This window comes from Lepidochelys kempii, chromosome 2 (assembly GCF_965140265.1).
Source record: "Lepidochelys kempii isolate rLepKem1 chromosome 2, rLepKem1.hap2, whole genome shotgun sequence".
In the NCBI taxonomy this organism is placed as follows: Eukaryota; Metazoa; Chordata; order Testudines; family Cheloniidae; genus Lepidochelys; species Lepidochelys kempii.
This window is the reverse complement of record NC_133257.1, coordinates 34,030,341-34,046,798: the sequence shown is the minus strand read 5'-3', so window position 1 is coordinate 34,046,798 and position 16,458 is coordinate 34,030,341. Positions and strand designations below refer to the sequence as shown.

Below are 16,458 nucleotides of genomic sequence, written 5' to 3'. Positions count from 1 at the left end.
ATAGGGGGGAGTTGTGAAACATTCCATCAAAGTTTTCTTAAGACTAATTTCCCCCTTTAATATTTTTAGTACTACTCTTTATCATACCACATGCTTCCAAGTATGATTATATATGGGCTTTTTTAGAGAGAGGTTTCTCATTAGTACAATAACGTGTTTTTATTTTCCCTCTTTTCGTTTTTTTAATTTCTTTCCCTCCCTGTTCACAGTTTTTGAGAAGCCTCTTCCCATATCCCTCTACAAGCCCCCACAAGTGTCCCAAAAGCCTCTAACATCAGAGTTCTCTACTTTGAATTCAGCAGAGGAGATGCTGGGACACCAACTGGATTTTCAGCATGGTTGTGTGTTGGGGTAGAGGGTGGAATGGCGAGAGTGGCTTTTTTGAAGAGTTGTGTGGGAAGAAGGGAAGGAAGAGTGAAGTGCAGACTTCCCACATAGCTGCAAAAGAACATAGTAAGTTCCTGCTGGGTCAGACCAATAGTCCAGCTTATCTAATAGCCTGTCTACACCAATGCCAGACGTTTCAGAGGAAGAAACCCTGCAGGTATGGGATAGACTGACCCAGGTCAATTTTCCTCTTAATCCCCAATAGTTAGAGGTTGGCTTATGCCTGAAGCTTGAAAGATTTTGTTTATTTTTAATACACTACAACAACACTGGATATTCTTGTTATCCATTTAAATATTGAATCTCTCTTTGAATTCCAGGAAACATTTGGCCTCATGGATATCATGTGGCAATGAGTTTCACAGACTACTTGTGTAGGAATTTAATTTCCTTTTATCAATTTTAAATTGGCTACCTTTCAATTTCATTGACTGTTCCCTTGTTTTTGTGTTATGAGATGGGTGAACAATAGTGCTCGATCTACCTTCTTTATACTATTCATTATTCATCTTAGTAATCTCCTCTCATAGGTCAACAGTCCCAATCATTTCTGTCTCTCGCCTTTGAAAGCTTTTCCATGCTCCCACGCATTTTCATCATCCATCTGTGAACTGTCCCTCTCCTCCTATATTCTTTTTGAGATAGGGGGATACATATTCCTGGTGAGGGCATAGTATTGGTTTATATTATGGCATTATGATATGTTCATGTTATTCAGTATCCCATGGATTCTAACATTTTGTTTGATTTTTTTTATGGCTACTGCACACTGAGCAGAGATTTTCATTGTACTGTCTACAGTGATATCTGGGTCCTTCAGGTCAGCCATTGGAGTGCGTTGTGAAGAGAAGTAGGCAAAAAGGTAGGAAAAGCAAGCCTCTTGTGCACTAGAAGGGAGGAGGCTCTGAGAAGGTTAAAAAAGGTTGTGTTCAAAATTATAGATAATTTGTACATGTTTCTGTAAGTATCAAGACTTCTAGTTGCTTATGTCAACTGAAAAGAGCTTCCTAATTTTTTGAGGTTAAACGATCTCTAATAATTACGTTTGTATGGAAATGTCAAGCAACCTTACATCATACAGTATACTGTCTAAACAAAAGATGATTTAGATACCATATCACTACATTGTTTTAAAACCATCTAAAGAAATAAACATTGATCCCCACTGTGGGCATTGATCCCCACTGTGGGCAGCTGCTCTTCTGCAATATGTTTTGTGGCCTGTGTTTTTTAAATGATGCTGTTACTTCTAGTGAAAAGCTGTGAAATTTGAAACCAACTAATTTTCATTAAAAGAAATTAAATCTATTTGAATACTTCAGACACATTTACCCTTGTATGGGAGATTTCTACCGTTCTACTGCCTTACCTGTGTTCTGAATGTCTGTGGGTGAGTGAAAGATCATCACTAAACATTCTTGTAAAAATATCCTAAAAATATAACAGCTGCCCGTGTGAACACTGGGATGACTGTCTTATTGGTCACATTTCTCTGAACTCACACTCACAAATTTTGTATGTGTAAAATGTGCAGTCGTGGAAGCAAACAAAACAAAACAAGAAAACCCCCCAAAGGGGTGATGGTGGCAGCATTTGGATGTAGTTGCTGGGGAAATGGCCTTCCTAATTATCTGTTTTGTATGCACAAATGCAGGCTTTCCATGCACATGTGCGTAAATGTATAGGAATGTTGAGGCCTGTTTGAAACTGTGGCTCAAACCTCTTGTCCATTCGCTACTGCCCCTCAATTCACCAGATATACTGTAATTCTGTAGTATATTGGGTGTTTATCATGGCTATTAATTTCTAGAATGGGGGCTTCTCTTGGCTGCTTTATTCTTCACAGACTCTGGGAATAGCTTTCTGGAGTGTGGGCACTTGGTGACCAGACAGTTTTTATCCCTCTTCTGCTTCCTGAATCCTCAGAATGCAAGCTCATGTCCATCAAACACAACATGCAGCATTCAAGTCTGATCTGACAGACTCAAATGTGGCTTATTTGAGGAGAGTATGTGGGTGGCCTTGTTGGATGAAAGGTTCCTTTGAAAATCCAGTGTCTCTTTCTGGTCCCTTGTATGTTGTGTTTGCACCCATAGAATTTGTGCTCAGCAGCAGAGCACCTACAGGAGAGTGAAACCCTAACCTAAATTATTGAACCATATTTTACTTATCATTTGAAAGACAGCCACTAAACTTACTCTTATACCAGATTTGGACCTTTCTGTTATATTGGACCTTAGAGGAGCAGGATGGTTTTTATAATTTCAGTAAAGCATAGTGTCAGCAAGACTATAATGTAGGATATGGATAAAAGTGTATAAACTATGAACATCTCTGTGACTGTACAGAAGAAATTTGTTGGTAGGAAATGAAATCAAACAGCATGTGCTTCCCATGAGCTTTTCACATTATCTGGATTGCAGGGTCCTTTTGAATAATGTTAATAGGCCACAATGTGAAATTAACAAGGAGCATGTTCGGGGACAGTCATACTCTGACTTTTCTATTAAATGTATTAGAAGATTATTTAAGTCAGTCACCATTTTGTTGTTATTCAAATACTTTATGTGCTATTGTCCATCCTTCTATATATCATTGTTAAGCACTGTAACATACAACTGACTTTTGTTAATAATATTTTTCATATTCCCCCTTTTTAAAGAAAAATGTCATCATATGCCAATCATTTTGTATCTGAATGATAAATATATTGATAATCGCTATATTCAATACTTCATGAGTGTCCACTTCATATAGATCTATGTGAGAAAGAGAGATGAATTAAACAAATTCACCCAGAAATTTTAAACCTTTTAAACACAGGTATTTGGATACAAGGGTTCAAAGGGAGGGTTGCAAGGGCTTTATGGATCATTCTTCTCTAAACTGGTAGACATTGCCATTTTGAATGTTGTCATTCCAAACAAAGGGATAGAAAAGACCTGCAGCCTTATTTGACTACTTATGAAACATCAACCTACATACTATGGCAATAAGTGCTTTATAAATGTTTTAGAAACAAATAATATTGTTTTAGATATGTGTAACCTTCAATAAGTGTAAAACACTTGCATCTTTTATACCTTCCGAAAGACTCAGGGAGATTTTCAAAGGGACAAAGGGTAGTTAGATATCCATGGGGTAGAACCACAAAGGGAACTTAGGCTGAGCATTGTGACGCCTGACTTTAGGTACCCTGCCACCTACTAGCATTGACAGCCTTGAGTTAGGTGCACAGGCTTTCTGTATAATGCACGGGAAGAGTGAGGTGCCTACGAATGGGATTCACAAAAGCCAGCATGCTTAGTGGAGAGCTGCCTAAGCTAGCCAGTAGGAAGTGCTGAGGAGACATGTGTGGCCTAAGCTTAGGTGCCTGTCTCCATTCACAGCCATGAACCTGCTACTGGAGTTAGGCGACAAAGCCAGGTCAGTCCTTTCTCACACATAAAAAAGACAGGTTTCAGAGTAACAGCCGTGTTAGTCTGTATTCGCAAAAAGAAAAGGAGTACTTGTGGCACCTTAGAGGAATCTGAGGAAGTGAGCTGTAGCTCACGAAAGCTTATGCTCTAATAAATTGGTTAGTCTCTAAGGTGCCACAAGTACTCCTTTTCTTTTTTATAAAAAAGACATTGAGAGCGCCATCCTCAGAATGCCACACAGCTCAGGGGCTAGGGCATTCACTTGGGAGGTGGGAGACCCTGGGTTCAAGTCCTTGCTCCAGGTAAAATGGGGATTTGAACTGAAGGCGCCCACATCCTGAGTGAGCGCTAACCACTGGGCTATAGAGCATAAGAGGGCAATAGTACCTCTTCCAGCTGTGTTGTGTGAGGGGACCTGACCCAGCATATGTGATCTAAGATAGCTTCTGAATATATGTACTTGTAGGCATGACAGGCAGAGGAGCACCAAGTTTGAGGATCCTGCCAAGGCTTAGGTACAAGCTAGACACTGGGCGCCAGGGCTTAGGTAGCTGTGTGCATGCACTTGGCCAGACATTTTGGTGCCTAGGAGACTTTATCAGTGGAAAATTAGGAGCCTAAGGGCTTTAGGTGCCTACAAGGTTAGGGGGCATCTGAGTGAGGGTATGAGGATCTAAATTTTGGACTTAGGCTCTTAAATAAATCCTCTATGGAACTGGCCCCACTTGTCTATTTAAATTAATGGGAGTTGGGTACCTAACTCCAATTTGTGCCTCTGAACACTTCCCCCCAAGGTCAACCTGAAGCAGAGTCAATAAACATAACCCAGCCCCTAAGAGCATGTGACATCTAAATTAATTCTTCTGATGAGGCTGCTGCACAGTATTTCATCTTTTTTGGGATAACACTTGATGTGGACCAGATGGGAGGTGGCAGCTAATGAGATCATTGAGAGAGCCACATGGACATTCTTTAAATCTTTATTTTCAGCCCTGACTATAACCATCTCATAAACTTTGTCTGCAGTTTATTTCAGTCTTTATTCCTGACGCAAATATATTGGGTTCATCTCACAGAGGTTACAGGATCTCCAAAGCTCTCAAGATAGTCAGAAACCTGATTGTAGATTTCATATAATTCATAATTAAAGTGCTGTCTGGGGGGCTGCCAAAAGCAACAGAGGGCTTGACAATATTTGGTATAGTTCAATACCCAGTTTTTGACAGAGGACTTTTTAACAAACTGTCATCACGGTCACTTTTCTTACTCTGCCCTCTTGTTGTGACATAAGATTGGAATCAATCTATTGAACGTTCCTGTTTTGAAAGATTTAATTGATATTCTCAGGGAGTGAGACATTCAATGTCATTGGGAAAATGCAGTCGAATGTATGAGGAGAAATTTAACAGGGTGAAATGTTTAGAGATTAAGGGAAAAAACAATTAGCGATTTTGAGGTCTTGACTCTTTCATAAAACAAATTACTCAAACAATCTTACTTGTAAAACTGATTAAATTATCCATGAAGACTAATTGCATTTACTTGCTTTTTTCCTGTTTGAACTTTACGCTGAGTTTGGCAGTTCACCTCTTTCCCGCTCCCTCCTTTCATTTGCCTCTCCAGTATATTTAGCCCTGGTCTTCACAACAGAGGTAGATTGATGTAAGGCAGCATACATTGACCTAACTCTGTAAGTGTCCACACTAAAATGTAGCTCCACCCACTTGAACGACTACTGTTGCCTTTCAGAAGCCGTCCCACAATATGCCACACTGACAGTTAAGTCGCTCTTGGTGAGGGCACACTGCTGACACAAGGAGCGTATGTGGATATTCAAAAGTATCTTTAATTTAAGTACTGCAGTGGCTGTATATTAGCATAACTTAGGTCAACTTAATTTTGTAGTATCCTTAGACGATAGAGAGATTTTTCTGTTAATTTACAGACCTGATGCAGCGGAAAATAACTGTGTCTTTCAGAGCTCTGTGGAATGATAGCTCTACAGCAGACTAAGGCTATGTCTACACACTGGACCTTACAGCGGCACAGCTATACCGCTGCAGCTGCCCTGCCGTAGGGCCTCCCGGCTAGCCACTCTATGCCGAGGGGAGAGAGCTTTCTTGTCGGCATAATTAAACCACCCCCAACGAGCGGTGGCACCTATGTCAGTGGGAGAGCATCTCCCGCCAACATAGCACTATCCATCCTGGCACTTTTGTCAGTGAAACGTATGATGGTCATGGGGTTTGTTTTTTCACATGCCTGAGCAACAAAAGGTTTATTGACAAAAGTGCCAGGGTGGACATAGCCTATGCTTAGCAGGGATGACTGACCTAGGTCCCCAGAGGCAGCTGCTTCAGAAAGGAGAGCATTCCTCCTGCATTGCCCCAAATTCTATATACCAGTATAAATATTCCTGTATGGGAAGGAGAATAAGCTATAGCAGTTTGTCACCTCTATACCACTATGATTGTGTCCCTACTAGGGGTTGTATCAGTATCACCATTTAAGTTAAAACATCACACCTCTAAAGTGAAACAGGTATACCCCTACAAAAACTGGGGGTAAACCAGGCCTTAATAACTTGATAGGCTTTTCTTCCAGCATTTTCTTTTCTCCTGTTTCTCTCCATCCCCTCACTTGCCTGAACTGTTCTGCCTCTCATCTCTAAAAAGCCCTCTCTCCCTCCCATTTCTGATCTCTCCCCTTCCCCACACCCTTAACCTCTTCCTTCTGTACTTCCTTCCACAAACTCTCACCTCACCTCCTTCACCCTCTGTCTCATTTTCCTTCCCCCTTCCCCCTCTGTCGTTTGCCACCACTTATTGCAGCTTGTTTCAAATTAGATTGTAAACTTTTGGGGTGCCAGAGCTCTGTGTTTCTACAGAACCTGACAGGGACCTGGGGGCACAACCACAATGCCCATAATAACCTCACCAGGAGTTTCGCACAGCACTGCACATCATCTTTCCCTCTCTCCAAAGTTGCTTCATCATGGTCAGTTTAGAAATACACAGCAGATTAAAATTTATAGAATGCCTTTGTGGGACTGTGCTTACCTCCTGTTAGCATGAGGGCACATTTGCACATGCAGTTGTCATTATCGGCATCTTTAGTACTGAAATCAGCGCCATGTAAGATCAGGCTACTCTGCTTTCCTGCTGTTCCTGTGTGTCCTTTTAGATATAGCCTGAAATAGTCAAAGGAAACAGTCATATCACCAAAGGTAATGGTAAAAGCTCCAGATCTTCATGCTGGGATTGGCTTCTGCTGTGATGTACACACGGAAGATTACAGAAACCTCATAAATGTCTTGGGTTTTGGCTCAATCCATTTGTTGTTTCAGAGGTAAGATGAAGAAATCCAGAGTGTTTCAACATATCTTCACTATGGTATAAGTTCTGTCGCTGACCAAAACTCATTACAAATGATCTAAACTGGAAAAAGGAGGAGAGTGGAGAGAGAGACAGAGAGGAGAGGGGGAAAGGGACAGAAAGATGAGTGAAGGGAGACAGCAAGGGAAAAAGAAGGTATGGATTCATATGGTGGCATTTTTCATACCGGGCCGAATTTTATCCCTTTCTCTTATTCATGCTGACTGGTACCTTAAGTTGCAAATTTTCCCAGTAATTTCAATAGGACTAATTGCAGAGTGAGGTACAATTCATTGTGACTCAGTGAACTGTAAGAATTGTGATTGTTTGCAGAATAAGGTACTACTCAGTATACCTAGAGTTGGGTGTATATTTTAGCATGACACAGGAATTTTGCTACACACTTAGCTTTATATTAATGTTAATGGATGTGGTGCTGCTAATCCCCAGGCACTGCACTGAACACTTTACCCCTTCATGGTTTGAAATAGTTCAAAATTTTTTAGAAGGGACAGATGATCCAATGGTTAACGAACTAGCCAGACACCTCGCTCTGCCACAGAAAAATGATAAAAGACAAAAACGCTGTATCATCCATCGGCAAACACTTTCACAAAGTGTTCTCACAAGATCTGATCTTTCAATACTTGTCCTAAGAAGAAACCTGCTAAATACCTTCAAAAGGTGAGCCTGGGAACTTAAATTCATTATTCTGCTAGACAGCAAAAACTATGGGCTTAACAGGGACTTTAGCTTTATGGCTCATTACAACAATTTGTAACACACCACACTGCCTGCTATCCTTAATTGCCAACATCAAGCATAACAATCTGACTCCCAATTGCCCACTTCATTTCAAGTGATCACCTCCAACAAGCATTACCCCTTTTGCTCAATAATTTGTCCCAACTTGTATTTAGCTCAGAATCTCTGCTTTCTTTCCCAGGCCTGAAGGAGAGCTCTGTATAGCTCAAAAGCTTGTATCTTCCATTAACTGAAGTTGGTCCAATAAAAGATATTACCTCACCTACCTTTTCTCTCTCATACCTTGGTACCAACATTGAAAAAAACAGAGGAAAGACTAAAACGTCATACAAAATTTAAAATATACCTAATGTCAGAGAAACAGAAATGTCAATGCCTTGTGCTGTTGTTCAATCACCATATCAGTTAGCTGATTTTCCTTTAGCATATTACTTCACCTAGGGATATCTGAGCTTTGGGGCAATTTAGCCTAAGTGCTGGCTTTGCTCACATTCATTTCTTTGTTTCATATCAACAATCAAAAGGTTGGAATTAGTGCTGTCTGCATTCACTAGGCTGGACGCTGATTAGTTGTGCTTAATTGTTTGCAGAACAAAATAAATTTCCCTGAGGTTGTGTTGATAGAAAAATTATTCCAGTGCATGATGTCTATGAGCTTACTTTCAACAGCCACCCACCATCAGTGCAGCAGCAGCACCGAGCTCACAGATGGGTTATGTCAGTTAAAAAAGACAGTGAATCCTGTTTTCCTCAATCAGTAGAGACAGTGCTGGCCAGATCATTTTATTAACAAACCACACCATAAAACCCACTTAGTCCCAATAAAATAATACATATACTACAAATCACTGAGCAACAGGAGCTATCTGTGGTTTGCTTTTCCTTGGAGAAGCAAGGTATTAGGGTTATTTACAAGCTTATGCTCCTATGCTGATATTTTATAAGCATCCTACTCAGCAAGATTTAGACCTCAGCATTGTGATCTGACTTTTCCATGGCTCCATTTGTTTAGTAGCAAGAGGAGGGTAAAGCTTAACTATAAAACTGAAGTGAGCAGATGTGATAGGTTGGGGTGTCATATTCAGTACTACAGATTCAGTAGATTCAGTACTACGTTCCATGGTTGTGCGACACCTCAACACCACTTGCCTTAGTGTAAGGAAGTCTTGTGCAAGCTTGCTATGGATCAGCTCCCTGGCAACACAAGCTCTGCCTTCTAGGTCTTGGCAGACCTTGCTCTCTCGGTACAGGTTAGCGAAAGGCACACACCGACCCCCAAGTCCTCCGCATGTCCCTCTGGGGTGCTCAGACCTGTTCCATGGAACACTCTCAGACCTCTTAGATCCGCTATCCCCAAAGGAATAGTACACACAGCAGCTTGTAAGAGTCAGCTCAGGATCATCATTTTACTCAGCATACAGCACTTAGATGTAGTTATAGTGCAAACAAGAAAACGTTTATTATCAAAGAACAGAGATTCCAGTGAAAGAGAGTGAGACCACTGGAAACAAATGATTAAAACAAAATTATAACGCGCTTTCTAGAGGCTAAACTTAATTAACAAGGGATTCCCCTGTCTCCTATATGATAGCTAAGGCCCTACCAAATTCACAGCCATGAAAAATGTATCATGGACCATGAAATCTGGTCTCTCCCTGTGCAATCTGGTCTTTTTACCCAATACTATACAGATTTCACAGGGGAGACCAGCGTTTCTCAAATGGAGGGTCCTGACCCAAAAGGGAGTTGCAGGGGGGTCACAAGGTTATTTTAGGGGGGGTCTATATATTGCCACCCTTACTTCTGCACTGCCTTCAGAGCTGAGCGACCGGAAAGCAGCAGCTGTTGGCCAGGCGCCCAGCACTGAAGGCAGCGCCCCTCCAGCAGCAGTGCAGAATTGAGGGTGGCAATACCATACCATGCCACCCCTACTTCTGCACTGATGTCTTCAGAGCTGGGTGACTGGAGAGTGGCGGCTGCTGACTGTGGGCCCAGCTCTGCAGGCAGCAGCACAGAAGTAAAGGTGGCAATACCATACCAGGCCATCCTGACTTCTGTGCTGCTGCTGGTGGCGGCTCTGCCTTGAGAGACGGGCTCCCAGCCAGCAGCCACCCTTCTCCAGCTGCCCAGCGAGCAGCAGCACAGAAGTAAGTGTAGCAGTACTGCAACCCCTCCCTACAATAACCTTGTGACTCCCCCCCCCAAACTCCTTTTTTTGGTCAGGTTCCCTACAATTGCAACACCGAGAAATTTCAGATTTACATAGCTGAAATAATGAAATTTACAATTTTAAAAATCCTACAACCATCAAATTGACCAAAATGGACCGTGAATTTGGTTGGGCCCTAATGATACCCTACCCCCAAGTTGTTTCCCCAGTGTTTTCAGCCACTTTGGTTGTGATCCCTTCTCATAAGATCAAGCCTTCTGACAGCTTGTTCTCACAGACTGAAAGAGTAAATGGGGATTCATCTGCACCCCTTAGAAATAGTCCCCCCACCACTGTTTTAGTTTTAGTTGCAAACAGGATACCCATCCCACAACATATACAACCTCCATGCCTTGTTTTTTCCTGTGTGCTTTCATGTTGTTTTCACATCCCACTATTAGCATTTGACTCCATCATAAAGCTTACAATACTTAATTTGCACGTAGCCGGAGATATAAAGGTTGGTACTTTCTCACTGGTGGAACGATTCTAAGGCATGTCACTTTACATACATTAAGAACATAATTTTTGTACAGATACAGAACTCCTTAAATATCACCTGTACATCTATCTTACAATGATTAAGAGACCAATATGAAACAAGCTTTTGTTAGAGACCTTACATGACATTCTTTGGTGAACGAAAATGCAAATACCAGACCCAAGGAATCTCTGCAGCACTTATGTCCTCTGCCAGTTAGCACCAAGTGGTCCCTGGGTCACAACACAGGAGCCAAAGGAGTAAAATACTATTCAGTATGAACTGGGATATCAGAATCTTCCCCTAAATGGTTAGTTCTCCTATCTCTGGGTTACATTTGGAACCATTTTAAAGTTAGCATTAATTTCCAAAACCATAAAGACACTGATCAGCCAGCTCCATGAATAATACATTTCCTACAGATTACATTTAAAAAGATAGCTAGTTAAATACTAGGGGGGAATTAGCATTTCTTGACAGTACATAACTGAAGTAATACAATATCAAATAACACTGATAACATTACAAGATGGGATTTTCAAAAGCACCCAAGTGATTCAGGTGTACGAGTCCCATTGACTTCTGCTGAAAAATAACGGAGGCGCTTTGGAAAACCCCACCCAGGCTCTCTAGTTCTTATCACTTCTACAACCATTTCCATCTGCTAAAGAACTGTAAACCTCACCAGTGAGACAGTGTGACTTTGGGACAAGACACCTAACCATGCCGTATTTCAATATCCCCAGCTGTAAAACAGGGATGATGAAATGTATACCCACCTTAATAAAGAGTTTCAAAGTCTTTGGACAAAACTGCTAGGAGCTAGATTGAATTTTTAAGCTCCATTCTAAATTAACAGGCATGACCTGACTGCTTTGCCTCAGGGCAGAATGAACTCAGTGTTAAAGTCCCTGCTCTCTTACTCTGGGGTACAGGGGAACAGGGGAGGAATTAAACGGGTGCCTCCGCACCTGCCCAGCCACAGTGTGGATGGCAGACCCAGGACTACTCCTGCTCCCTGCCCATTTCCTCACATTAGGGGAGTTTCTAGAGAATAAAGGCTGCATACCACACTGGCGTCAGACCCAAGATGTGGGCAGGGTTAGAGTGGGTGAAGCCTTACTCCATGCTTAGCTAAAAGAAGAACACCTCTAGCCTAATGTGAGTGTGCAGTATGAAAATAACAACAAATATACTATTAGGGATGGCAGTGAACCAGGAAGAGAAAACATGCTTGTGTAATATAATAAACCTCTAGGTTAACTGTTTCTGTGTGGCATTCATATTAAATTCTAAGACCCTCATGAAGAAGACAGCTGGCTACCAGCATTCACTTAGAGAATCCACTACAAGCATTTAATATCAGTCTTCATTCTCATATACAAAATTCTGCAACTGTTACCTTTTATCTGGAATTACTTAGAAATCACAGCATTTTTTCCACATGATTTTGTGCATTGGCAGCTTTGGGTCTATATAAACAGACCCGATAGCAAGAAGCAATCTCCTAAGCATGTTTTGCTTTTCATCATTCCTACTGTGTGACACAACTTGATTATCTTCAAGTACTTAAAACCAAAACAAAGAATATTGTGTGGAAAGCACAGATCTGAAGAGTTACTCAAACATCTGCAGAGTAGTCTGAAAAGCCAGTTCAAATTTACACCACAAATGTTGCCTTTTGAAGTTATTAGATCACCTCAAATTCTTCTCCCAAACATACACAAGTTAGCCGCAGCCACAGTGTGTTTGATGAGTTTAACATGCCTCCACCACAGGAGAAAAGCATGGACCATGCTGTGGTGATTCTCTGTACTGGGCTGGCAGCGTCCTGTGGCTCTGAGCACCTTTTGCCTTGAGGTGGTGAGCACTGAAGTTGGCAGTCCTGTCCATAGACTGTAGTATTGGATGCACAGGTGACCCACCTTCATCCCCTTTCTGTGTTAGGAGGTGGACTCTGGCCACAAACTTGCCCAAATTACTCTGGGCAAAACACTTCTGCTCAGGCTTTGCGAGGGATGCAGGGATTGTCCTAGTGTAGGTAAACCTAAAACAAAACCCCACATTTTTTTTTCAAAACCAGATGTGGAAGCAGCAAGGGATTTACTGAGAAAGGGGCATTCATTCTGGAAGGGCAACTATGATAGCCATGCACATCACAGAAAGGAGAAAGACATGAGAGTGAAGCAGAAAAGAAACTGGAAGATCAGGTGAAAGTTGTCAAAAGCCATTTCTGATAACACTGCTCTCTCAAAATCTTGAGGCTTTCCTAATTTGTTTACCATCTTTGAATTATGAAAATATCTCAGTACCTCTCCTGCTGTTTTTGCTAGAGTCATTAAACTGAAGATGCCATCCAGCTGAAGGACAGAAGAGTGTCACTGTTGGTTGCCCGTTTGAGAAAACCAGTAACATTACTTAATAACATCAAGTGACACTGAATTCTGCCCATTTCCTATATTGCTCCAACCTCAAGCAACTGTTTTCATGGTAGTTCAGAAGAATGTTTATTTAACTTTATTTTATTCCTATTGTACTCTAGACCTACAAACAGTAGGCAATCTTAGGTTTGTAAACATTAAAATATCTGAGCAATAACATCTTAGGTACTGACAGGTTGAACAGATTTTTATTTGGGCACTGAATGTTCTTGCTGCAGTATATGGAACTAGTTTTTCTTTCTCACAGTTATTTAAAGAAAATTCAAAATGACCACCATGCTTCTCTCTGCTGCTTGGTTCAGTTTGACATAATTCTTTGACATTAGTACAGCTCCATGCACATACCCTTGTGCATGTTAATACAAGCAAAATTTACTAGCATCAATAAATATATATCAATCTATAGCCTTTAATATACTGAGTCACAAAATGGATATGTCATCTGTAAAAGCAAAATGATAATATAATGCCTGCAGATGGAAGGCAATGCATGCCTGCAATGTGCAGCAGTGAAATTATATTAATGACTTGAGAAGGTATTTTTGTTTTGTTTTTTAGGGCATGTTGTATATTGGGCATCCAGGAAAAGGATTTGAATGGCCTGTTATGGATACAGAAGTAGCTATATTACCGCTTATACAAAAATGGTGTTTATTCTGGCCAGAGAAGAAGCAAGCACATACAGCTTCTACTAATTGTACTAAAGACTACAGTACAGATGTTCCAGAACTGTTCACAGCAATACACAACGTTGGTAGGTTCAGAGATGATCTCACTATCACAGGGCTAGAAGAGAAGCATTCTTCAGTGCTGATGTTCTAGGGTTAATTAGAACAGCCCCTATCTAAAGAACTGTAACAATCACATTTGTTTGGAGAACAGAACTATCTGCTCACAGTCTAGCCTCTCAGTCATCACAAAGGCTGGAAGACTTGAGCTAATGCACAGGACTGGACAAAAACAAAATTCTGGTGAAACTGTTTTTTGACAGCAAATTGGCTAACAAAATGGATCTACTTTTTTTGTGGAAAATTTCAATTTTTTGTTCAAAGCCCCAAAGGTTTTGGTTGAAAATCTGAAATTTTCCATGGAAAGAAAATCCTGTATTTTTCTGACCAGCTCTACTCATCAGTGCTGACCATAGCCAAGGACTTCCTGTTCTGCAGGAACTATAGCTTTTGCACTAATGCATTACTGTGTACTGTGGGCCGAACTAATTTCCAAAGTAAGGGATCTGTCCAAATTCCAGCCTTCAGGAAACTGTAGATGAGCAGTAACCTAAGCAGAGACATAAACACATACATAAACGAAGATGATGCCAATTGTTTTGATAGTACTAGAGATGGATGAACGAGTTAAAAAAAAACCTGACCTGAACATTTGCCCAGAACTCAAACAAAGCCAAGTTGAAGAAGTTTGGTTAATTTAATATAACAATATTTCCCCCCAGCCCCTCTACACTTCTTGGTTTTGGCTGGAGCCAGAAGGAGAAATGCCAAAATATGTTCTCATGGGATTTTCAACACAAAAACACAGGGAACCTCAAAAGAAAACCTACTCTTGAAAAGGTTCCAAGGTTTGGATAAGTAGCCAGACATTCTGATGCTTATCTTTACTGAACTGCTGAACTTTTTGAGGTTTGCTTATTATTCTTATTAATAGCTGAAGTCCACTCATTAAGGGTCCCATCCTACTTCCATTGGTTTCAATGGGCATGGGATTGGGCTCTTATTTTACTTGTATGTGGCCTAATCCTGCTTCATCTGACTTCAGTAAATCAGGATTAGGCTGAGACACAAACAACTGTTTGAAAAAGATTCACAAAGCTAGTTTGCTAACACTTATACAGATATATTGTAACTATGGTGGAGATAATGTGATGTCCACTCCAGTTACAGTTTTTCATACAGTAGCAGCCAATTGTCCCCTATTGTCAATGTTTGCCAAACATTATCACAGTCACCTACTTTAAGTACAGTGAAACTACTGGCAAGTTTAGATATCACCAGGTGGTAGATGTTAGTAAATGCTAACTTTTACAATGGTGACAAGTTCCCAGATACTTACCACAAAAGCCTGTTTATCAACTAGCTCTCTAGTTACCCTGCTGTAACAATATGCATGAAAAATAATGTCACTGTAGCTACAGGTTTCAGAGTAACAGCCGTGTTAGTCTGTATTCGCAAAAAGAAAAGGAGTACTTCTGGCACCTTAGAGACTAACCAATTTATTTGAGCATGAGCTTTCGTGAGCTACAGCTCACTTCATCGGATGCATACTGTGGAAAATACAAAAGATGTTTTTATACACACAGACCATGAAAAAAATGGGTGTTTATCACTACAAAAGGTTTTCTCTCCCCCACCTCACTCTCCTGCTGGTAATAGCTTATCTAAAGTGATCACTCTTCTTACAATGTGTATGATAATCAAGGTGAGCCATTTCCAGCACAAATCCAGGTTTTCTTCCCCCCACCCCCACCCCACTCTCCTGTTGGTAATAGCTTATCTAAAGTGATCACTCTCCTTACAATGTGTATGATAATCAAGGTGGGCCATTTCCAGCACAAATCCAGGGTTTAACAAGAACATCTGAGGAACAGTGTGTGTGTGGGGGGGGGGAAGGAATAAACAAGGGGAAATAGGTTACTTTTTATAATGAATCAGCCATTCCCAGTCTCTATTCAAGCCTAAGTTAATTGTATCCAATTTGCAAATTAATTCCAATTCAGCAGTCTCACGTTGGAGTCTGTTTTCGAAGTTTTTTTGTTGAAGGATAGTCACTTTGAGATCAGAAATCGAGTGACCAGAGAGACTGAAGTGTTCTCAGACTGGTTTATGAATGTTATAATTCTTGAAATCTGATTTGTGTCCATTTATTCTTTTACGTAGAGACTGTCCAGTTTGCCCAATGTACATGGCAGAGGGGCATTGCTGGCACATGATGGCATATATCACATTGGTAGATGTGCAGGTGAACGAGCCTCTGATAGTGTGGCTGATGTGATTAGGCCCTATGATGGTGTCCCCTGAATAGATATGTGGGCACAGTTGGCAACGGGCTTTGCTGCAAGGATAGGTTCCTGGGTTAGTGGTTCTGTTGTGTGGTATGTGGTTGCTGGTGAGTATTATAAGGAGAGTGATCACTTTAGATAAGCTATTACCAGCAGGTGAGTGGGGTGGGGGGAGAGAAAACCTTTTGTAGTGATAAACACCCATTTTTTTCATGGTCTGTGTGTATAAAAACATCTTCTGTATTTTCCACAGTATGCATCCGATGAAGTGAGCTGTAGCTCACGAAAGCTTATGCTCAAATAAATTGGTTAGTTTCTAAGGTGCCACAAGTACTGTAGCTACAGTTACAATAAAAGTACTTATCTCAC

The 16,458-nt window shown here is 41.0% G+C and overlaps 1 protein-coding gene across 1 annotated transcript in view; it reads right to left on the bottom strand.

Moving 5' to 3' along the window:
• The window catches only part of ANGPT1 (angiopoietin 1), a 212,699-nt gene that overhangs the window by 5,123 nt on the left and 191,118 nt on the right, over positions 1-16,458 (bottom strand). Inside the window, exon 8 of the mRNA XM_073330323.1 lies at positions 6,866-6,996. Within this exon, the coding sequence (XP_073186424.1) occupies positions 6,866-6,996 (131 nt within the window). The remainder of the gene's footprint in view (positions 1-6,865; positions 6,997-16,458) is intronic.